At 48.5% G+C, this 24,284-nt stretch overlaps 1 protein-coding gene across 2 annotated transcripts; it reads left to right on the plus strand.

Moving 5' to 3' along the window:
* The first annotated feature begins 2,274 nt into the window (after positions 1 to 2,274).
* On the plus strand, positions 2,275 to 23,097 carry NOCT (nocturnin). Of its 2 annotated transcripts, none has more exons than XM_077279181.1 (3): positions 2,275 to 2,677; positions 19,432 to 19,701; positions 21,411 to 23,097. In XM_077279181.1, the coding sequence occupies exons 1-3, from the start codon at positions 2,410 to 2,412 to the stop codon at positions 22,244 to 22,246; spliced, it is 1,374 nt and encodes a 457-aa protein (XP_077135296.1). In that variant the 5' UTR covers positions 2,275 to 2,409; the 3' UTR covers positions 22,247 to 23,097. The 2 variants fall into 2 exon arrangements, with proteins under 2 accessions (XP_077135296.1, XP_077135297.1); XM_077279182.1 differs by lacking the exon at positions 2,275 to 2,677 and adding an exon at positions 18,559 to 18,689.
* The last annotated feature ends 1,187 nt before the right edge of the window (positions 23,098 to 24,284 follow it).

The raw sequence follows: 24,284 nt of genomic DNA on the forward strand, positions 1-24,284 counted from the left end.
GCGCAGTGACCGTGCGCATTGTCCCCAGGGGAGCAGTGACCGTACATATTGTCCCCAGGGGCGCAGTGACCGTGCGCATTGTCCCCAGGGGCGCAGTGACCGTGCGCATTGTCCCCAGGGGCGCAGTGACCGTGCGCATTGTCCCCGGGGGCGCAGTGACCGTGCGCATTGTCCCCAGGGGCGCAGTGACCGTGCGCATTGTCCCCAGGGGCGCAGTGACCGTGCACATTGTCCCCAGGGGCGCAGTGACCGTGCACATTGTCCCCGGGGGCGCAGTGACCGTGCACATTATCCCCAGGGGCGCAGTGACCGTACACATTGTCCCCAGGGGCGCAGTGACCGTGCGCATTGTCCCCGGGGGCGCAGTGACCGTGCGCATTGTCCCCAGGGGCGCAGTGACCTTACACATTGTCCCCAGGGGCGCAGTGACCGTACACATTGTCCCCAGGGGCGCAGTGACCGTGCGCATTGTCCCCAGGGGTGCAGTGATATCGTGCGCATTGTCCCCAGGGGCGCAGTGACCGTGCACATTGTCCCCAGGGGCGCAGTGACCGTACGCATTGTCCCCAGGGGCGCAGTGACCGTGCGCATTGTCCCCAGGGGTGCAGTGACCGTGCGCATTGTCCCCAGGGGAGCAGTGACCGTACACATTGTCCCCAGGGGCGCAGTGACCGTGCGCATTGTCCCCAGGGGCGCAGTGACCGTGCGCATTGTCCCCAGGGGCGCAGTGACCGTGCGCATTGTCCCCAGGGGCGCAGTGACCGTGCGCATTGTCCCCGGGGGCGCAGTGACCGTGCACATTGTCCCCAGGGGCGCAGTGACCGTACACATTGTCCCCAGGGGCGCAGTGACCGTGCGCATTGTCCCCAGGGGCGCAGTGACCGTGCGCATTGTCCCCAGGGGCGCAGTGACCGTGCGCATTGTCCCCGGGGGCGCAGTGACCGTGCACATTATCCCCAGGGGCGCAGTGACCGTACGCATTGTCCCCAGGGGCGCAGTGACCGTGCGCATTGTCCCCAGGGGCGCAGTGACCGTGCGCATTGTCCCCAGGGGCGCAGTGACCGTGCGCATTGTCCCCAGGGGCGCAGTGACCGTGCGCATTGTCCCCAGGGGCGCAGTGACCGTGCACATTATCCCCAGGGGCGCAGTGACTGTACACATTGTCCCCAGGGGCGCAGTGACCGTGTGCATTGTCCCCAGGGGCGCAGTGACCGTGCGCATTGTCCCCGGGGGCGCAGTGACGGTGCATTTGTACCAGTGCTCTCTCAGACCCACAGTGAATTCAGCACTACCCCTTATTCACACAGGGGGCTTTGGACCCTCGCTCTAATGGCTTGTGGGTGTTGTTCTAGGTGATAAGTGATCTTTATGGAGCCGCCACCGTCATTTCTCGAGCTGCAGAGATGAGCGCTCTTTGGCCAGGGATCTCACGCTTTTACAGCCGGAATTACAAATGTTGCAATGTGTGTGAACTAAAATGAGTGAAAAAAGCAATGACAGAGTCTGCTCAGCGGTGTCCTAACAACACGTCCTGCTGTTCTGTGCTCCAGCCATGGCCTCGGCCTCGCTCACACTGGCACAGAAATCTGCACTGGGCGCAGTGTTATTCTATGGAGCAGAGCAGATCTGCCATTATTGTCTCACGCCGAGACACTCATCCATACAAGTCTATGGGGGGGGTGAGACGTCGGACTGCACTCGGATGCCATCCCAGTGCAGTGCGATTACCACAGACCCTGTGGTTCTCTGAGGCGAGAGGCCCGGAGCACAGAGGCTGACACTGGGGTCATTAGCATATCACATCCCATGCTACAGGCTAGCGGGACCCGGCCTTGTAGTGTGCTCTGTTTCCAATGGCAACCAGCAGAATTCTGGTGATGTACACAAAATCTGTACAAAAACAGCGAGAAATGGTCGTCTGTCCCCTGTCTGGCTTTCCGGCTATTTATACACTCTGTAGACTTTGGCGTCATCACAGCTTGTTTCTGCTTGTGTAACCTTTCACCCACTTCCCATCAGTAATGGTACGATCCTCCCTCAATTCAAGGGAACTCTGATATGGGAAATACCACTGCACTTAATAGGAGGGGAGAGTAACGCACAGCTCTGCCCGCATTTGCTATATCCGGTTATTATTCCCCTGATATATAGTATATGTAATATTACTGTGCATCGGAGAGGGTCCCATTCTGTTATGACGAATAAGAACTCTATTTACAGGGTGACTCTCCGGATAACCCCCCCGCCTCAGTGTGGTACGTCCCAGAGCCTGACGTGCTGCTGCTGTGACGTCACAGTGAGCGGAGGAGAGCAGGGAGTGGTACAGATGCTGAGGAGCCGGTATCATTAGTCACGGCGGCTGCGGGGAGAGCGCAGTGAGGCCGCGGTCACCTCCGAGCCGAGCCCGGGATGTATCAGAGTCCGGCAGGGCGGCTGTGCTCGGCGCTGAGAGACGTGCCCGCACTGTGCGCCTCCTCTCTGCGGCAGCAGCCACACCACTCCCCGGTGAGGAGGAGAGCGCTCTCGCCGCCCGTCCTCGGCTCCCTGGCTGGCTTCGGTTGCTGTCATAGTCTTGCCGGCTGGATCGGGGACGGACCGGCCAAAGCTGCATCTAACCCGGGCACAAGCTCACCTCCAGTGCCGGCAGGCGGAGCGGCCGGGAGCTCTGCCCGATCAGGTGAGCGGTGTGTGGGGGAGGGGACGGGGGCTGTGCGGCACATCCAGCGCTGCGTGCATCAGGGCGGAAACCATGGGAACACTGCATGGGGGACTGCCGTGTGTGATGTGCCCCTGTCTCCCTGTATGGCCCCCCATCATGTGCTGCGCCGGGGCACACTGCAGTGGCCTGCCAGAACATCACCACCCTGCACCATGCCACCTGCTCTGGAGATGGCGGTGCCCCCCGTGTGTGTGGTGAGATGGCAGTGACCCCCCCGTGTGTGTGGTGAGATGGCGGTGACCCCCCCCCCCCCCGTGTGTGCGGTGAGATGGCGGTGACCCCCCCGTGTGTGCGGTGAGATGGTGGTGACCCCCCCCGTGTGTGCGGTGAGATGGCGGTGACCCCCCCGTGTGTGCGGTGAGATGGCGGTGGGCCCCCCCCTGTGTGTGCGGTCAGATGGCGGTGGGCCCCCCCCCCTGTGTGTGCGGTCAGATGGCGGTGGGGCCCCCCCCCCCTGTGTGTGCGGTGAGATGGCGGTGCCCCCCCCCCCGTGTGTGTGGTCAGATGGCGGTGACCCCCCCCCTGTGTGTGCGGTCAGATGGCGGTGGGGCCCCCCCCCTGTGTGTGTGGTCAGATGGCGGTGCCCCCCCCCCCCCGTGTGTGTGGTCAGATGGCGGTGACCCCCCCCCTGTGTGTGCGGTCAGATGGCGGTGGGGTCCCCCCCCGTGTGTGCGGTGAGATGGCGGTGGCTAACCTCCCAGCCTAGTGATGGATGTGGCTGACCGGTGCACCTGAGCGCAGGTGGAAGTCACATGACTGTGCACCCCCTACAGGACTGTGCGCCCCCAGACACCTGCTGTGATGTCCCATGTAACCTGAGGTACGCGGTGATGATGTAACTTTCCAGTTTCCTTCTGATGACGGCATTGTGTATTCATGAGGTCGCAGCGCCTGAGGGGTCTGTTATCCCGTGTACTGGGCTGTTGTGAGGGGCATCAGGGAAAATTCTCCTAAATGCACAACTCAGGTACAGATGGCTGGTTCATTGGTCATCATTTATCACAAGGCTGGGGGTCCGACAACCGGCACCCTCACTGATCAGCTGTTTGCAGCTTAGGCTTCTTTCACACTTCAGTTGTTTGGCATCAGTCTGCTCCGACATAGTGACGGATCCGTCACAATTGTTGAGAAAACGGTTCTAACGGATCCATTTTTTTGACGGATCCGTTACTTGGGGGTTGTCTGGGAAAAGTATCTACTTTTTGGAGCATGCGCAATTGAAAAAGCGGATTGGGGCGACGGATCCGCCGAAATGACGGACATGACGGATCCGTCGCCCATAGGCGGCCGCCATTTCGGCACAGACAAAAAACGTTACAATGTCCGTCAATGTCTAGATGACGTCCGCCAAATTTCGACGGATCCGTCACATGGCTGATGGAACGGACGACCATCCGCCACAATCCGTCGCTAATGCAAGTCTATGGGAAAATAGCGGATCCGCCCAAAAAAATGGCGGATCCGCTATTTGACGAAAATAGCGGTTTCAAACTGATGCCAAAAGACTGAAGTGTGAAAGAGGCCTAAGGTGCACAGGAACATAGCCTCACTGTGTAGTGGCTGCAGTACCTGGGGTGGCCATACAGTGCGTGGGGCAGTGCTGTGCTGGTCCATCCACAGATTACACCTTCAGCAGCGGCGATGCAAACAGCTGATCTGAGGGGCTGCTGAATATCAGACCCCAGCAATGTGATATTGGACCTATCTGAAGGCCCTGTTCCTCACTGTCCTCTAGTAGCCTCTGTATCCGGGTTCCTGCAGTTTGGCTTCTGTTCCTGTGATTGACACAGGGCACCTTTCCATGTCGGTCCAGTGTTTCCCCCCAGGGCACGTGATTGTGGCTGCCTTGTTCCACTTTCTGTGCAGATTTCTCACATTCGGACACAGCCGTGCATTTCCCTGTAGTCCGCAGAGGGGATCTATGGACTCCGCGCTGCTTTAGGGCATGTCGTGTACAGACAAGACCTGGGCTGTCAGGAATGTTCTGCTCTGTTATTAGCTGGTGGCTCTTGAGTGTCAGATACCCGGCTTGGTCTTGACATCTCTCGCACAGCTAGTCCGGATGTGACAAGGCAGACGTGTGTCCTGTGTGTGCCGGATTCTGCACGGAGCCGGCACAAGGAACTCTCTATAGGACTATGGATGGTGAGTGTAGCCGTCTGGTGGCCCCAGCCTGGTAATGTGCACTTGTCTGCCCAGGGTGGTGGTATTATTCTTCTTCTTATTTATTATTATAGCGCCATTAATTCCATGGCGCTTTACATGTGAGGAGGGGTGTACATAATAAAAAAACAAGGACAAAGATCATGAACAGTACAAGCCACTGACTGGTACAGTAGGAGAGATGACCCTGCCCGCGAGAGCTCACAATCTACAAGGGATGGGTGAGGATACAGTAGGTGAGGGGAGAGCTGGTCATGCAGTGGTTTGGTCGATCGGTGGTTACTGCAGGTTGTAGGCTTGTCAGAAGAGGTGGGTCTTCAGGTTCTTTTTGAAAGTTTCCACGGTAGGTGAGAGTCTGATATGTTGTGGTAGAGAGTTCGAGTATGGGAGAAGCACGGGAGAAGTCATGTATGCGATTATGAGATGAGATAAGAGAGGGGAGTAGAGAAGGAGATCTTGTGAGGATCGGAGGTTGCGCGCAGGAAAGTACTGGGAGACGAGGTCACAGATGTATGGAGGAGACAGGTAGTGGATGGCTTTGTATGTCATGGTTAGGCTTTTGTGCTGGAGTCTCTGGGTAATGGGGAGCCAGTGAAGGGATTGACAGAGGGGAGAGGCTGGGGAATAGTGGGGGGACAGGTGGATTAGTCGGGCAGCAGAGTTTAGAATAGATTGGAGGGGTGCGAGAGTGTTAGAGGGGAGGCCACAGAGCAGGAGGTTACAGTAGCCGAGGCGGGAGATGATGAGGGCATGGACTAGGGTTTTTGCAGATTCTTGGTTGAGGAATGAACGGATTCGTGAAATATTTTTGAGTTGAAGGCGGCAGGAAGTGGAAAGGGCTTGGATATGTGGTTTGAAGGAGATATCAGTGTCAAGGATTACCCCGAGGCAGCGAGCTTGTGGGACTGGGGAGAGTGGGCAGCCATTTACTGTAATGGATAGGTCTGTTAGGTGGTTGTGTGAGATGGGGGGAAAGACGAATTCTGTTTTATCCATCTAAAGTTTTAGAAGTCTAGCGGAGAAGGATGAAATAGCGGGTAGACATTGAGGGATTCTGGTTAGTAGAGAGGTGATAGTAGATCTGTGTGTCATCGGCATAGAGATAATAGTGAAAGCCATGAGATTCTATGAGCTGTCCCAGGCCAAAGGTGTAAATGGAGAAGAGCAGGGGCCCTAGGACTGAACCTTGTGGCACTCCCAACAGATAGGGGTCGAGGTGAGGAGGTGGTGTGTGAGTGGGAGACACTGAATGTTCGGTCTGTTAGGTATGATGAGATCCAGGATAGGGCCAAGTCTGTGATGTCAAGGTGTGAGAGGGTCTGTAGTAATAGGGAATGGTCCACTGTGTCAAAGGCAGAGGACAGGTCCAGGAGGAGGACAGAGTAGTGTTATTAAAGGGAATCTGTCAGTAGGATCCTAAGCCTTCCATATGGGCATGTCGGTCATAGGAAGCTGAATAAAATGATTCACTGGTATCTTATTTCCCTGAAATCCACATTTAAATCCACATGTAAATGAGCTTTTCAGCACTATGGGCCAGACATAGATCTCCCTGAAAATCTGCCTCCGGAGGTTATTTTATAGGAAAGGGGGCGATATCAGTGTGACACATGTAATGACTGACAGGCTGCTCTTCTGATCTACATGTCTTACACTAATAACTCTCACTCTTAGGGTACCGTCACACAGTGCAATTTTGATCGCTACGACGGTACGATTCGTGACGTTCTAGCGATATCGTTACGATATCGCAGTGTCTGACACGCAGCAGCGATCAGGGACCCTGCTGAGAATCGTACGTCGTAGCAGATCGTTTGGAACTTTCTTTCGTCGCTTGATCACCCGCTGACATCGCTGGATCGTTGTGTGTGACAGCGATCCAGCGATGTGTTCGCTTGTAACCAGGGTAAACATCGGGTAACTAAGCGCAGGGCCGCGCTTAGTAACCCGATGTTTACCGTGGTTACCAGCGTAAAAGTAAAAAAAAACAAACCGTACATGCTCACCATCTGATGTCCGTCCGGTCCCTTGCCGTCCGCTTCCCGCTCTGACTGTCTGCCGGCCGGAAAGTGAGAGCAGATCACAGCGGTGACGTCACCGCTGCACTCTGCTCTCACTGTACGGCCGGATCTGTCAGAGCAGGAAGCGGACGGCAAGGGACCGGACGGACATCAGATGGTGAGCATGTATGGTTTTTTTTTTTTTACTTTTACGCTGGTAACCACGGTAAACATCGGGCTACTAAGCGCGGCCCTGCGCTTAGTTACCCGATGTTTACCCTGGTTACCCGGGGACTTCGGCATCGCTTCAGCGCCGTGATTGCAACGTGTGACCGCAGTCTACGACGCTGGAGCGATAATCATACGATTGCTGCGACGTCACGGATGTCCGCAGCATTTCCGCAACTCCCTGCCGCAGGTAAAACACAAGCGTTTTTAGCTTGTGCTTTTACAAGCGATTTGAAGCATCGCTTGGAAAAGTGATTGACAGGTTAATCACACATAGTGCTTGACAAGTGTGACCAACTTTTTACTATTGATGCTGCCTATGCAACATCAATAGTAAAAGAATGTTAAAAAAAAATAAAAAATAAGTTTATTCTCCACTTCCGATGGCCGCGATCTCCTCAGCGGTGCTCCTGGTACGTTCCGTTCCCAGGGATGCTTTGCGCGAAGGACCTTCTTGACGTTACGGTCGCGTGACCACAACGTCATCTCAGGTCATGTGACCCTGGGTACCATCCGCACATGAAGCGCTCACTTTACTCACAGTATGCATAGCCACATGCGTAAAGTGAGTGTTTCAATGCACCGCTATGGGATTGCGCAGTGGGAAAATCCGCAGCATGGGCACAGCAACTGCGGAATCCCATAGGATTGCATGGGAATGCCTTTTTAAGCGTTTCCACTGCAGCAAAAAATGCGGCGGAAACGCATAAAAAACGCAACGTGGGCACACAGCCTTACTATAATCCCTGGAGGCAGATTCTCATGCAGATCCGTGTCCGCCCCATAGCCTGGAAAGCTTCTTTACAAATAAGGGAACGGGTCATTCCATGTCAAGTGAACCAATGATTTTTACCACTATATTTTTAATTCTTTTGAGATTTTGTTATTTGGTAATAGTGTGTCAGAGAATGCAAAATGTGAAGAAAAAAAAATTCTAGATATATATATATTTTTTTTTATTGATTTTCAAAGTTCAGAAAAAGTGCGAATTTCGGTGTTGCCTGCCTTTACATTTCTCCCCATAACTCTGGCTAGAAAAGAGATAGAGAAACAAAATAAACACCATTCTACTCAGAACTGTACAGGCTTTCACCAGATATGTCACAAGAGTATCTTTAATAATATTTTACCTATGCGAACGCAAGCGCAAAACTTTAAAATGCATTTCCGAAAAAAACGTTTAATTTCAAAATTTCAAAAACTGCACATGTGCCTGTTATGCTCCTAGCCACTTCTGCACCAAAATACAAGATGGGATCATGATGGGATCATATTTTAAAAAATAAAACTATTACAGTGTCAGTTCAAAAATCTTAATTTCAGGTCTGTTCAGCCTGTGGTGTAGAAGTGTGGGGGTCTAGATTTACCAAATAATCCATGATTGTTAGATATTACTGTATTATTTTATTATGTTACCACTTAGAAGCAGGAGAGGACAGAGGAGAAGCTTTGTTAGGGCTGAGGATGACCAGGGGTAGACGGTGAATGCAGAGCAGATGACAGGTCAGCAGCTCCAGCCTCCAGAGGCCAGATTCACACCAAATCTTAACACCCAGGCAACTTCTCAAATGGAGGGAGAAAATATTCTTAAAGGGAACCTGTCACCCCGTTTTTTCCGTGTGAGATAAAAATACTGTTAAATAGGGCCTGAGCTGTGCATTACAATAGTGTATTTTGTGGACCCCGATTCCCCACCTATGCTGCCAAAATACGTTACCAAAGTAGCCGTTTTCGCCTGTCAATCAGGCTGGTCTGGTCAAAAGGGCGTGGTGTCTTCCCCCAGATCTTGCTTAGTTTTCCGTTGGTGGCGTAGTGGTTTGCGCATGCCCAAGGTCCCGAATCCACTGCACAGGGGAGTGAAAAGAGCGCGATGTGCGTTATTTCCCTGTTGATCGGTGGGGGCGGCCATCTTCCTTTGGCCGCGCGTGCGCAGATGGAGCGCTCTGCTGCCCGCGGCTTCAGGAAAATGGCCGCGGGATGCCACGCGTGCGCAGATGGAGATCGCGACGGCCATTTTCCTGAAGCAGAATTCGCATCTCGGCTTCAGGAAAATGGCCGCCGCGATCTCCATCTGCGCACGCGCGGCATCCAGCGGCCATTTTCCTGAAGCCGCGGCCAGCAGAGCGCCGCTTCTGCGCACGCGCGGCCAAAGGAAGATGGCCGCCCCCACCGATCACCAATGAAATAGCACACATCGCGCTGTTTTCACTCCCCTGTGCAGTGGATTCGGGACCTTGGGCATGCGCACACCACTACGCCACCAACGGAAAACTACGCAAGATCTGGGGGAAGACACCACGCCCTTTTGACCAGACCAGCCTGATTGACAGGCGAAAACGGCTACTTTGGTAACGTATTTTGTCAGCATAGGTGGGGAATTGGGGTCCACAAAATACACTATTGTAATGCACAGCTCAGGCCCTATTTAACAGTATTTTTATCTCATACGGAAAAAACGGGGTGACAGGTTCCCTTTAACATCCAGTTCATGTATTGTACAAACCAGGACTACAAAGAGGAGGAGAGTTTGTTATAACATCGGTTACAGGAAGCAGAACCCATCACAGGGACTCAGCAATGCCGGACTGTCATCACATGTAGTGGAAATAAAGACAGTGACGTCCATGACGTGGTAGAAGGCGGCACAAGATCGGCCATGGATGACACAACTGGTGATGTGACCTGTGAATATGATCGGCGCTGGCGTCTACTGGACTCTCCAAAGATTGTGAAAATGAAGAAGTGACTCTTCTGCACCTTCTGGTCCAGCGCCGTCCTTTGTGTATCCAAGAAAATCAGACATTGTAAAAGTGAACAAAAAACAGATATAACTCAGGTGGAGCCGAGCACCATGACAGCCGCACATACTCCGACACAGAAGGAAACGGCCATTGCTAGTGAGCGCTTATGGGCAAGATCACATTTCATCCTCCAGAAGGGACACATTGATGATAGAGGACCAGTGTAAAAACCTACTAATAATTGTTTGATTAGTTCATATTTTATAGTACGAGGATTTAACTACTGGACTATTCTTCTTAAACACTTCAGAAATGACGTGTTTAGTGATATAGTAGAAAAAAAATTGTTCCATGTATAAATAGGTGGTAAAAATATTGGTTCTTTTAATCTTGTTTTTAACATATAATTAGGATCAGACTGTATTTAGAAAACCACACTTGAGGATATGATCACGTTTTTTCTTTTGGCTTGTTCAATGAATTCAGGTTGAAAATGCTGAGCAAGTTGTGTTATGATGATTAAGGCTATGTCTCCACGTTAAGGCTACGTGGCGGTATCGCCGCAGCGGCGAAGCCGCTCGGCGCTAAGCCCCGCCCCCTTAATGGGACGCGATGGTGCCGGATGTGTACAGTACACATCCGGGATCATCGCACCCCTCACATAGGGCCCTGTGATATGCCTTGCGGGGACGCTGCGTCCCCGCAAGGTGTACGGACATGCTGCGTTCTGAAAAGACGCGCAGCATGTCCGGAGTCGCAGGGCCGCCGCGTGCGGGTTTCCACGCATAGTGGAGACGGGATTTCATAAAATCCCCTCCACTATGCTGGAACATCTGGACGCTGCTTGTTTGACGCTGCAGCGTCAAACAAGCAGCGTTTACTGACCGTGGAAACATACCCTAAGATGTATTTATTCTGGCACTTTGTTTTTTGTGTTTCTTTATTGTTACATATAAATGATGAATGCAATAAGTTGTAATTTGAAAAGATAAAGGGAAGAAACTCACACAAACATAAAATCAGATGATTCAAGGCTTAAAAAAAAAATACAAATGTGATAGATCCCAAGTTGAATCCCTGTACAAATATAAACAAGGACACAAGTAACACACATGCATGTTTTCACAATTTTAAAACTTACGTTTTTTTCAGGATTGCGCATCAAAATGTTTAATTTGATTTCACCAAAACAAAATATAAAGAAACAGTCTTGTGACATATCAAATGAAAGCCGGTACTGTTCTGAGAAAAATGATGCCTCTCCCACCTCTTTATCTTAATTATAGCCCGAGATATGATAAAAAATGTAAAGCCATAAAAGGCCAAAATCTGCGCTTTTTTAAAACTTTACAAATCTGTAAAAAATTAACTGATGAAGAGAAAAATTCTAAACTTTGAATTTGTAATTAACTAAAGTTGTACTTCATAAAAACAAAAAATAAAAAAAATCTAAAGACGTCGGGTAAAAAAAAATTCATATTTGGATCACTTGATATGGAATGACCCGAACCTGGATTTCTCTGGAATAAGACATTAGATCACCGAGATCAGTGTATCATTGCATTCAGCTTCCTATCACCAACAGGCCCATATAGATGGCTTCTGAGGACGGATCCCTCTCTCCTTGTTTGTACAGATCCTAGAGCTCGTTTTAGCAGATGCTGTGGCGGCCCAGCACCTTCCTCCACAAAAAATGCTCGATTTGATGGGCACGGCTTGGATTTTCTATGTGGTGACTAATAAACGTGTATCCGCTCATCTGGCAATCTGAATCTTCTCACCGGCTGACATGTGACAGAACCACACTGCAGTAGTTTTCATTTGTAACTTGTAGTTGCTGGTTGCATCCACTAGATGGCACTGTGCTTTTTTCCCACCCATGTGACTGAGAAGTTGTAATGTCATGGAGGTCCCCCAGGCAGCGTGTGGCCCCCTAATCTGTGCAGCCCCTCCTAGGTGCGTATGGCCGCCTCTTCCTATCTGCAGCAGGGGTGAGCGTCTGCCTTCATGAGCAGTGAGTGCAGTACATTGCTTTGGTGGCACAGGGAGATGACCGCTCTCCTGTGTAAGGAAATGTCAGGCTTCACCCTGATCCCAAGGTCAGTGAGGTCACCGGAGCAGAGTCCAGGGGGGGCTTGTGTAATGGAGCCCCTGCTGTGCACAGGCGGCCACACTTGGCTGTCACTTTCCCTCACACTTTCACATGCGCTACATTTTTAACTGTTAATATACAGGCACAAAATAGGAGTTCACACTGCTGAAAACGTCCTGTGACGTGAGTACAACACAGAGGAATGCTCCACATCTCCCAGGAAGTGTGTGCTGTGCCCCCATAGGGCTCATGTAATGTGCATTTATTGCTCTAGCACACAGGACGCCTTGTACCCAGGGAATGATGTTCGCTCAGGCCCCTCATGTACATTAGACTGGGAATCTGTCAGCAGGTTTTGCTATGTAATCTGAGAGCAGCATAATATAGGGCAGATAAACTTATTACTATTTTATTATTATAGCGCCATTTATTCCATGGTGCTTTACATGTGAGGAGGGGTACACATAATAATAATAATTCCAGTGATGTGTCACTGATGGGCTGCCTGGTGCAGTTATGTGGGAATCCTGATTTTCTCTGCTGTAGATGTAGCAGTGGTCATAATGCAAAGCTGTGTATAACCCCATTCACACTCCTTATTGGCAGCTTCCTATGTACATTGTCAGCAAGCTGCTAATCGGTGTAGGGGACGAGGTTACACAGATTAGCAAGACTGCTGGGCACGTGAGACCTAGTCTTGCAGGGATAATCTTCTGCTGATAAAACACTTATTGTATTGGAACTACATCACTGGAATCAGGCTCACTTGCCTATATTATGCTGCTCTCATATTAAATGGCAAAAACCTGCTGACCGATTCCCTGTAAGATAGTAGAACCAATCGAGCCAATAATCTAATAAGTACCGCATAATGTAACTCCTGTCATATCTTGTAGGCTGAGAAGGAGTAAGCCATGAATGTTTAAATGCCCAATCGTTTTTTCAGTACAGATGTATCACTGTCTAGCAGCACCACTTACTGAAAATGCAAGAAACCTCTGCTGAATTGAGCTTTTGTGTGTATGGGGGAGACGGAAGAGATCTGTCAGTATAGAGGATGAGAACAAGCTGTATAACTTAAAGGGGTTGTTCCTTTCATAAAAAGTGAATCCCTAGCTACAGGCTATTATAAAGAAACCACACTGCTCTCACCTTCCCCGGGTCCACTGGCGAGTCTCGCTGCTGTTCCCGGTGTCTGACAGCGATGCAGATGTCACGTCAGCAGCGCTGCAGCCAATCTGTTAGCGCAGCGGCCCTGAGTGTGGCATTCCTATATACACAGAACACCCTGCTCACAGCCGCTGAGCTCATGGACTGACTGTCCACATGACCTGAGTTCCTTATATAAAGTCAGACAGCGGGAACAGCAGTGAGACCCGCCGCTGTGATTATGTAAAAATCATACTATGTGATTTTCTGGATTTTTATTTTTAGATTCTGTCTCTTACAGGTGAAGTGTACCTGTGATAAAAATTACAGACCTCTCCATTCTTTGTAGGTGGGAAACTTGCAAAATCAGCAAAATTCCCCACTGTAGAACATAGAAAAAAATGTAAAAAAAAAAAAAAATTGCACAAAGAAAAGTTAATTTTTATTAAACGAATGTTGACTTGTCCTACAAAAAAATAACCCATTATGTACGGTAGCTAAATGAACTGAAAATAAGTTATGGCTCGGTTGATACAAAATATTTTTATATATTATTTCCTGTGAAAGGTGCTGTATTTGTTGTAAGGTATTAAAATAGAAACTGCTCCAGCTCCCTTTAGTCTAAAAGTGACCTCATATAGCTGTGTCAGTGGAAAAGATAGTTGTCCCATAAACAAAGTAGACTTTAATCAATACATCCATTACAGCATGGCGTCTCAGATGATTCTGTCTGTGAGGTAAAACATTTCCCTGACTGTATAAAAAAAAAAACAATGATTTACCTCACAGAAAGAATCAGCTGTGATCCCATGCTGTCCTGTCTGTATACTCTTTTGCTCCCCCCTGGCCAGGAGCTGTGGTATGATCAGACCATGTTCCTGTATGGTCAGACATGGCCACTACACAGTACACAGCAGGGCACATTTATAAGATTATCTCAGCACAGGGACATTTTATTTATACACATCCAATTGTGGAACTTATTTTTATTCCAAGATCTATTGATTAAAATGTGCTTTGTTCATGTGACAACTAGTGATGAGCGAGTGTACTCTGAAAAAACGCATGTAATCGCGGCAAAACGCCGCGTTTTTTAGACGCATGCGTTTTTTTTTCCCATGAAAAAATCAACTAGAAAATCCACTAATAGTAGAATTAACTAGGGTTAGGGGTAGCTTTTTATTAGAAGAATGTCCTGGTCACCGTAACCCTAACCCTACCCCTAACCCCTAAACGTAACTGAAATACGTGGCACTGAAGTACGTGGCACTGAAGTACGTGGCACTGAAGTACGTGGCACTGAAGTACGTGGCACTGAAGTACGTGGCACTGAAGTACGTGGCACTGAAGTACGTGGCACTGAAGTACGTGGCACTGAAGTACGTGGCACTGAAGTACGTGGCACTGAAGTACGTGGCACTGAAGTACGTGGCACTGAAGTACGTGGCACTGAAGTACGTGGCACTGAAGTACGTGGCACTGAAGTACGTGGCACTGAAGTACGTGGCACTGAAGTACGTGGCACTGAAGTACGTGGCACTGAAGTACGTGGCACTGAAGTACGTGGCACTGAAGTACGTGGCACTGAAGTACGTGGCACTGAAGTACGTGGCACTGAAGTACGTGGCACTGAAGTACGTGGCACTGAAGTACGTGGCACTGAAGTACGTGGCACTGAAGTACGTGGCACTGAAGTACGTGGCACTGAAGTACGTGGCACTGAAGTACGTGGCACTGAAGTACGTGGCACTGAAGTACGTGGCACTGAAGTACGTGGCACTGAAGTACGTGGCACTGAAGTACGTGGCACTGAAGTACGTGGCACTGAAGTACGTGGCACTGAAGTACGTGGCACTGAAGTACGTGGCACTGAAGTACGTGGCACTGAAGTACGTGGCACTGAAATACGTGGCACTGAAATACGTGGTACGTGGCACTGAAATACGTGGCACTGAAATACGTGGTACGTGGCACTGAAATACGTGGTACGTGGCACTGAAATACGTGGCACTGAAATATGTGGTACGTGGCACTGAAATACGTGGCACTGAAATACGTGGCACTGAAATACGTGGCACTGAAATACGTGGCACTGAAATACGTGATACGTGGCACTGAAATACGTGGTACGTGGCACTGAAATACGTGGTACGTGGCACTGAAATACGTGGCACTGAAATACGTGGTACGTGGCACTGAAATACGTGGCACTGAAATACGTGGTACGTGGCACTGAAACACGTGGCACTGAAATACGTGGCACTTAAATATGTGGCACTTAAATACGTGGTACGTGGCACTGAAATACGTGGCACTGAAATACGTGGTACGTGGCACTTCAATACGTGGCACTTAAATACGTGGCACTATGACTGTCAGAAAATGTTCATTAAACGGTTAGGGGTGAGGTTAGGGGTAGAGTTAGGGTTAGGGTTTGGATCCCTTTATCACCTTGATGGTGGTGGGTGGCTTTTCAGTCTGTTTTCTGGGTTTTTTCTATAAAAACGCATGCGTTTTTAACGCAAACAAACGCATGTGCTTAAAAACGCATGCGTTTACATAGACAGCAATGCATTTTTTTGGCGCGAAAAAACGCATGCGTTTTTTCGCGGCAAAAAAAAACGCGCAAAAAAATACTACAGGTTGCATTTTTGAAAATGAACGCATGCAGAAAAAAAACGCATGCGTTTGAAAACGCGACCAAACGCAAACAAAAAAACGCATGCGTTTTCAATGTTAAATATAGGGGAAAAAACGCATGCGTTTTTTGTGCAAAAAACGCTGCAGACAAAAACGCAAGTGTGAAACCAGCCTTACTGCAACAACTGAACGTCAAATGTTAGAGGAGCGGGAACCTTATGTGCGCTGCCAGCAGCCTTCGTGTATAAGGATGGGTAAATGCCCCAGAGGTTCTCACAGCTTCTACTTCCAAGGGGAGAAGTAGTGCTCAATTTCTGTATTGTTTGTTGTCTAACCTTCTACTACTGAATATACCTGGATATCTGTATAGTGAAAACGTGTACCTGCACATACCTGACCGCTCCTCTGGAATGGGCGATCAAGGCCCTGTTGGTGTTATCGGGGTCCCAGTGGAGGACCCTCACTGATCCTCTAGATACATGATATTTTCCTTAACAGTTTAAAGGGGTTGTCCATTACTAGAACAACCCCTTCTTGATCTAAATGTTTGGCCCCAATAAAATAATAAAGCCCCTACTCCCCTCCCGTTCCAGCAGTGTCGGCACTCACGGTCCCGTGGCTCTCGTGCTATTCCATGACACGTGGTCTCTGTCCCCACCTTCAAACGAGTTGTCATGAAGAGGAAGTGAGAGAGCAGCTGCAGCCCGGACTTCCTCTTCATGTTCAGTCCATAAGAAGCTGGAGACAATGACGCCAGCGCTGATTGGGCACCGGGCTCGCGTGTCACAACAACCACACGGGAGTGCCACCACCGCTGGAACAGCATGTGAGGGGAGTATAAGGGTTTTTTTTTTTTTTTAATTATTTATCAAGGCCAAACATTTAGATCAATAAGGGGTTATCCTAGTAGTGGACAACCCCTACACTGGCCATGATTAAGGGGTTGTCTGACAGGAACCTCCAGAGATGGGGTCACAAGAATAGAGACATGACCTGTGTCAGTTGCCCCTAATGTGATGGATTTGAGTTGGCCTTTAGTTATGTGGAGGAACATTCATCCGAATGTCTGCCATGTAATACAGCTGTCACACACTGGGCTATCGGCTGGTCATCCCAAGGACACATCTTGGAAGGGGTTACATCTGATTAGAAATACTGTCTTGAGACTGAAGTGGTCTCCTGGGCTTGTGGATGAGTTGTTGATGGGCCCATCCATTTATATAAAGAAGTGGGTTAATTGGTGTACACACTTGTCAAGCAGATCATTATATTTAGGACATCCCTGTTCCCTTTTTATCTTTTATACATACAATTATAGCACTTTTCTTTCTTTTTTTTTCTTCTAAGTGATGAAAAAAGGGCTTATAATTGTTTCAGCCCCCCACCCTGCCGATGAGTATGGCACATACTGCAGTAAGGCTACTTTCACACTAGTCCGTCAGTACGGGCCGTTGCAAACCGTCGGCCCGACGGACAGTGTGTTAATTAAGCACAACGGGGGGCAGCGCAGTTTTTCAACGCATCCGCTGCCCCATTGTGTCTGGGGAGGAGGGGGCGGAGTTCCGGCCGCGCATGCGCGGTTGGAAATGGCGGGCACGACGCACAAAAAACCGTTACATGTAACGTTTTTTTTGTGCCGACGGTCCGCCAAAACACGACGCATTCCCCGCATGACGGATGTGATGTGTGACCATACGTCGCTAATGCAAGCCTATGGAGGAAAAACGCATCCTGCGGGCAACTTTGCAGGATGCGTTTTTTCTCCAAACGGCGCATTGCGACGTACAGCAAACAACCCTAGTGTGAAAGTAGTTTAAGCCAGATTTTTCCCCTTTCAGTAGTCACCATTGCTACTGTCTTCTCCGAGCCGGTGCCCCCTCCTCAGTGAGCGGACGTCTGGAGCCTTATCTGCAGTGTCTGTACCATGGCTGCCCTTGAATGTCAGTGACTTGGCTTAAGGCCCCGTCTCACATAGCGAGATCGCTAGCGAGATCGCTGCTGAGTCACTAGTTTTGTGACGCAACAGCGACCTCCATAGCGATCTCGCTATGTGTGACACGTACCAGCGATCAGGCCCCTGCTGCGAGATTGCTGGTCGTGTCGGAATGGCCTGGACCTTTTTTTGGTCGTTGAGGCCCCGCTGACATCGCTGAATCGGTGTGTGTGTGACACCGATCCAGCGATGTCTTCACTGGTAACCAGGGTAAACATCGGGTTACTAAGCGCAGGGCCGCGCTTAGTAACCCGATGTTTACCCTGGTTACCAGCGTAAATGTAAAAAAAAAACAAACAGTACATACTCGCCTTCTGATGTCCGTCAGGTCCCTTGCCGTCTGCTTCCTGCTCTCACTGACTGCCGGCCGTACAGTGAGAAGTGAGAGCACAGCAGTGACGTCACCGCTGCGCTCTGCTCTCACTGTACGGCCGGATCTCAGTCAGAGCAGGAAGCAGACGGCAAGGGACCTGGACACCGAAAGGCGAGTATGTACTGTTTGTTTTTTTTGGTAACCAGGGTAAACATCGGGTTACTAAGCGCGGCCCTGCGCTTAGTAACCCGATGTTTACCCTGGTTACCCGGGTGCTGCAGGGGGACTTCGGCATCGTTGAAGACAGTTTCAACTATGCCGAAGTCGTTCCCCTGATCGTTGGTCGCTGGAGAGAGTGGTCTGTGTGACAGCTCCCCAGCGACCACACAACGACTTACCAACGATCACGGCCCGGTCGTATCGCTGGTCGTGATCGTTGGTAAATCGCTTAGTGAGACGGGGCCTTTATGGTCTGATTAACATCCGTTATCTTCTGATGGGTTTAGAGGGATTTGGTAAGCTATGTGATATAAGCAGTAGTCACACAGCTCTGGTCTAGTGCAGTTGAGTAGACCATTACAGGGAGGATGGATCTACGCTTTTCACTTACTTTGCCAGTCAAACAAGGATGCCATGGTCTGTCTGTGCAAGGTAGGACACATGTGCCCCGGGCTGGTACTGCAGCGTACTCATAGATGTCTTACGGTAAAGGTCTGTATTCAATGTTCCTGTAAGAGCTTATGTGACGTATAGACCTCGGGTCCAGCTCTGCCAATGTTCCAGCTATGTATCCACATGTAAGGGACCCAGTTTTCACAAAAGGGGCAGGTCTCTGTGGTGGATGTCCAAAATGAAAAGTCCCTGTGTTAGGTATAATGCTAAAAGACTTGGCACTCATATTGATGTATGCAACAGAAATAGTATTATTTTATTGTAGAAAATTACAGACAAACGTTTCGGTCAAAGCTTGACCTTCATCAGTCGACTGGAAGCTTCAAAATCGTATAGGGGCAGCGTCAGGAGAGTCTGCAGGCGAAGAGCACTTTTATCCTGAGCGGTGTATACCACAGACCCTCTCCTGACCCTGCCCTGTACCATTTTGCTACTTCCAGATAACTGATGAAGATCTAGCTTTGACTGAAATGTTTTGGGTTTTTTTGTCTGGAATTTTCTACAATACATCAATATGAGTGCCAAGTCTTTTAGCATCACAACTGAGGCTTTGGATTCTACATCGGCACCTTTCTTCAGAAGTGCCATGTTTATTGTCACATGTACCTGCGTTATTTAGAACTTGGTGTTTCTGGAATCACTGCTTTATCCTTTTTTTTTTTTTTTTTTTTGGTTTGGCAATGCTCCACATATGTTTACCCTGCGTTCTTATTCCCCATAGTGTGTTCCATGGGAAACAGCACCAGCCGCCTGTACAGTGCTCTTGCCAAGACGCTCAGCAGCACAGCTGCCATTTCTCAACACCAGGATTACCTTGACGAATCTGAGCATGAACAGCTGGATCCGTTGGACCCCAAAGATCTTCTGGAGGAATGCCAAGTGGCTCTGCGGGAACGGCCCGCCAGGCTCCACAGGGAGTTTGTTAGTCGGGCAGATGACTTCAGGGGCCCACACACCTTTCGAGTGATGCAGTGGAATATCTTGGCTCAAGGTATAATGATTCCTACTACTGACACTTGAATTGTGTTTTGTTACGCTCAGTACTTCTGAGCGTTACTACTTCAGGTTTATTCCTAAAATGGAATTTAAAAGTGTTGGACTCTGGCCGAATTAAGTTATTTGCAAAGTGCAAAAATTATTTAACAATATAGAAAAAAAAAATACCAGAAACTGATGGCTTATGACAACTTAGTACAACACTTATGGAATAAAAACATAAATTTAGGTCACACACTTACTTTTACTTATTTTTTTACCTAAAAATCAGATGTAAAGCAGAAAGCAATTTTTTATGGTATTTTCTTAAGATTCCGAGATCATGCTGCTGCGAGAGTGTGGAGTCGCTGTCAGACTGCTAGGCGCCACTTAAGGCCCCGTCTCACATAGCGAGATCGCTAGCGAGATCGCTGCTGAGTCACAAGTTTTGTGACGCAACAGCGACCTCAGTAGCGATCTCGCTATGTTTGACACGTACCAGCGACCCGGCCCCTGCTGTGAGATCGCTGGTCGTGTCGGAATGGCCTGGATTTTTTTTTGGTCGTTGAGGTCCCGCTGACATCGCTGAATCGGTGTGTGTGACACGGATTCAGCGATGTCTTCAGTGGTAACCAGGGTAACATCGGGTTACTAAGTGCAGGGCCGCGCTTAGTAACCCGATGTTTACCCTGGTTACCATCGTAAATGTAAAAAAAAACAAAAAACAGTACATACTCACATTCCGGTGTCCGTCAGGTCCCTTGCCGTCCGCTTCCCGCACTGACTGACTGCCGGCCGTAAAGTGAAAGCAGATCACAGCGGTGACGTCACCGCTGTGCTGTTAGGGCCGGCACTCAGTCAGTGCAGGAAGCGGACGCCGGGGGACGCGAAGGTGAGTATGTACTGTTTGTTATTTTACACTGGTAACCAGGGTAAACATCGGGTTACTAAGCGCGGCCCTGCTCTCCAGCGACCACACAGCGACTAAACAGCGACGCTGCAGCGATCGGCATCGTTGTCTGTATCGCTGCAGCGTCGCTATGTGTGACGGGGCCTTTAGAGAAAGCAGAGATGGTTTATTACCATCTCTGCATTCATTGCTGAACCAGTTGTGCATGCAGTTTAGGAAGCACTAACTCGAGGGAGCTGTTGGGTCTCACCAGTCCCCAGTCCGCTCTTCTGGTCATCCCCCGGGCTGGATTTGCTTCGTAATTGTGTCTTATATGCCAGCCCCAATTACAGGGAAGATCAGAAATTAAAAAGAATAGTATGTAAATAGTGAAATGCCCCCTAAAGCTCTTTTTCTTATATTGAGGGCACATTGTGGGAAATTTTAACAAAAAAAAAAAAGAAAAAGAAATTAAAACAATAACACGCACACACCATACCTGTTGTTTGCTGGGATTTTGGAAAAACAATATCCACAATCTCAAATACAACTAAAGTGAATCAAAACCACACACAATAAATATAGTGGATGTTTAATATTTACCAGTCGACCCCCAGAAGAAAATGCAATTTTTTTTTGCTATAAAATGGCCCCTACTATGTTTTTGTTTTCAGTGTTGTGTGAAGGCATCTCTAGAACTTGGAAAAAATTATCTATATAAATATTATTGTTGGGCCATGGAGACTGATTCAGCAGTTGCCTCTTAGCCGTGTTAAAACATTTAAAGGCTTAGAATTGAAATGACATTGTGTATCATGGTTTGTCTTTGTCTCCAGCTCTCGGGGAAGGGAAGGACAACTTTATTAAATGTCCGATGGAGGCGCTGAATTGGGAAGAAAGGAAGTATTTGATCCTGGAAGAGATCCTCATGTATCGCCCTGATGTCTTGTGCCTGCAAGAAGTAGATCACTATTTTGATACCTTCCAACCACTTCTTAGCAGGTTGGGCTATCAATGCACTTTTTTGGCAAAGCCATGGTCTCCCTGCCTAGATGTGGAACAAAACAATGGGCCAGATGGCTGTGCCTTTTTTTTCCTTCAGGACCGCTTTGAACTTGTCAGCAGTGCCAAGTTCAGGCTCTCGGCTCGGACTTTAAAAACCAACCAAGTGGCCATTGCTGAGGTACTCCAGTGTAAGGAAACTGGCAGGTTGTTGTGCTTTGCCGTCACTCACCTGAAGGCCCGCAGTGGATGGGAAAGGTTCAGACTTGCTCAGGGCTCAGATCTCCTGAGGAATCTCGAGTCTGTCACACAAGGAGCCAAGATTCCTCTGGTTGTTTGTGGGGACTTTAATGCAGAGCCTACTGAAGAAGTATACAAGAGATTTGCCTCCTCTAGTCTGAATCTCAACAGTGCCTATAAGGTGCTTAGCGACGACGGGGAAACTGAACCTCCCTACACCACCTGGAAGATCCGTCCTACCGGGGAGTCCTGCCACACTCTGGATTATATATGGTACTCCCAGCATGCCCTGAAAGTGAACTCGGCCTTGCGTCTGCTTACTGAAGATCAAATTGGGCCTAACAGACTTCCGTCATTTAATTACCCTTCAGATCACCTCTCTCTGGTCTGTGACTTCAGCTTTAACATTGGCTCTGATAGATTGTTATAATGGTTTCCAGGCCAGGCTGTGACGTGATGTGGAAATCTGTACGAGGACTGAACTAACCTGTATTAAGTAATCTGAGACCATTTCCGTACCAGAGCTGGTACACCACCACCACGGCTACCATCACATGGTACTCTGCCGCTAATGTTTTACACATGTATGCTAATTTTTGTATGAGTGTTCTTTTTTTTTTTTTTTTTTTCTTCCTCCACATTGAATTGTAGCATTAATCAAATGCCTTTTTGTAATGCGACATGCACTTGTATTTAATTTATGGCAAATGTTTGTGGGAATGTCACTTTTTCCAAAGTATTTATTTTTCTACTTGAAGCAAACAGCGGAAAAATATATTTATTCTTTATTTAGATGAGAGCCAACGACTGGCAAACGTTTTGTTCAGTGCAATTATTCTAAAGTGCAATATGAAGGGATTTACCAGTCTGAGGACCCAATATATAGAATTCTTCTTCTTACAGTAATCTGTATGTAACTGTTTTTATGGAGCAACCAAAGTCTCCAGCCGCAGGTTGTATGACTCCATACAAGAAACCAATGCAGGAATATCTAACCCTAGAAAAGGTTCATGATGAATGTATTTCTTTCTTATGAGCAGACACCTAGAAATGTCTAATAATGGAGTATTTTAAAGTTTTGTTAATGTTAGATTTGCCTTTTCACCCAAACTATGAGAAGTTCAACGCTGGACACCTGAATATTTCACTGTAGTGTGAATTTCTAGAAACAAACACTCATAATTTCTATTGCTGTAATCCGTCTCAACCCACATAACATTTGATAAAAGCAGTACAAAACGTGTGTAAACCCGGTGTCTATAAAGGTTTATTTATTGGAAATGGTGTGTGCAGATTATTTTCTCATTGCCATGTTTTCTTGCAGTCACCATAAAATGTAATCGTTTCTTCTGTACTAGCAAAGTGAATAGTGATGAGGACACTGGGGTGACGTTCCCTACAACAATTATAGCCGAAATTCTGATAATAGCACATCAGGAGCCTTCAGATCTGCCAAATTCATTACCACTTGCGCCTCCTAAGGAATTTGGTTCTTTTCTTCAAAACGGATATAAAAAACCATCTTCATCAGCGCCAAAGCATCCAACTGTGCAAATCTTGGGATGTTGGCATGCGGCATGACTTGCCTCAGCGCTGCCTTCCAGCCTGCAGAGGTGCAGGAATCTTTCTGGAAGCATGGAGGGTGCGTCTAATCTATATTTGCACTGTAGTAGTAACAATTTCAGATTGGGGTAGGCTGGCTAAGGATGCTTTCACACTGTTCAGGGGCTCCATTGGGATTTAGGTCTGAACAAGCTGGAATTCGGGTGTATGCGCCGATGGGCCATAGGTGCTGATGTGCATCATTTTCATTTTTGTACGCCTACGGGAATTAGACACCCAGCTGTAGTACACTGCCTCCGAGTGTCCATCTCCAGTGGTCATATATACCCGAAAATGATGCACGGCAGACCGCACGTTCGCTCTGTTGGCATCATTAATAGTCTATGGCCCCATCCGGTGCATACGCCCAAATCCTGTTTTGTGTGGGGTTCGGACGGAAGCCCCAACAGAGCTACCGAGCGGGTACCTGAACACTGTGTGAAAGCACCCTAATCGGTATCTCTGCCCAAGCATCAGGTGCACATTACAGAGCTTACCGACGCCCTTGTGAACAAACTCCCGACTGATCTTCCAATGACCGGCCTTGTAACACCGCCAATACCTCTTGTCATTCTGAATCTCAGTTGTGTTGAAAATCAAAATTTTGTGCCATTGAAATGGCAAATGAATTACCCAGCTCTCAATGTGAGCCTTACTTCAGAAAGCACAATAAATCATAGAAAATGTACAATATTTCTTGTTCAATATATTGTATGCCAGGAAAACACATGACACATAAGCGGACATATGACTGGAGGCATAATAAAATATTTCATTGCAATATATTTACAGTTGGGTCCAGAAATATTTGGACAGTGGCTGAATCTTCATGATTTGGGCTCTGCATGCCAGTATATTGGGGTTAC

Source organism: Ranitomeya variabilis, chromosome 1 (genome assembly GCF_051348905.1).
Source record: "Ranitomeya variabilis isolate aRanVar5 chromosome 1, aRanVar5.hap1, whole genome shotgun sequence".
Taxonomy (NCBI): domain Eukaryota; kingdom Metazoa; phylum Chordata; class Amphibia; order Anura; family Dendrobatidae; genus Ranitomeya; species Ranitomeya variabilis.

Bases quoted from the DNA above. Each gene is read 5' to 3' on its own strand.
- NOCT (XM_077279181.1), top strand. From the start codon at position 2,410: ATGTATCAGAGTCCGGCAGGGCGGCTGTGCTCGGCGCTGAGAGACGTG. The intron at 2,678-19,431 runs GTGAGCGGTGTG...TATTCCCCATAG, and splicing joins CGGGAGCTCTGCCCGATCAG to TGTGTTCCATGGGAAACAGC. The intron at 19,702-21,410 runs GTATAATGATTC...CTTTGTCTCCAG, and splicing joins GTGGAATATCTTGGCTCAAG to CTCTCGGGGAAGGGAAGGAC.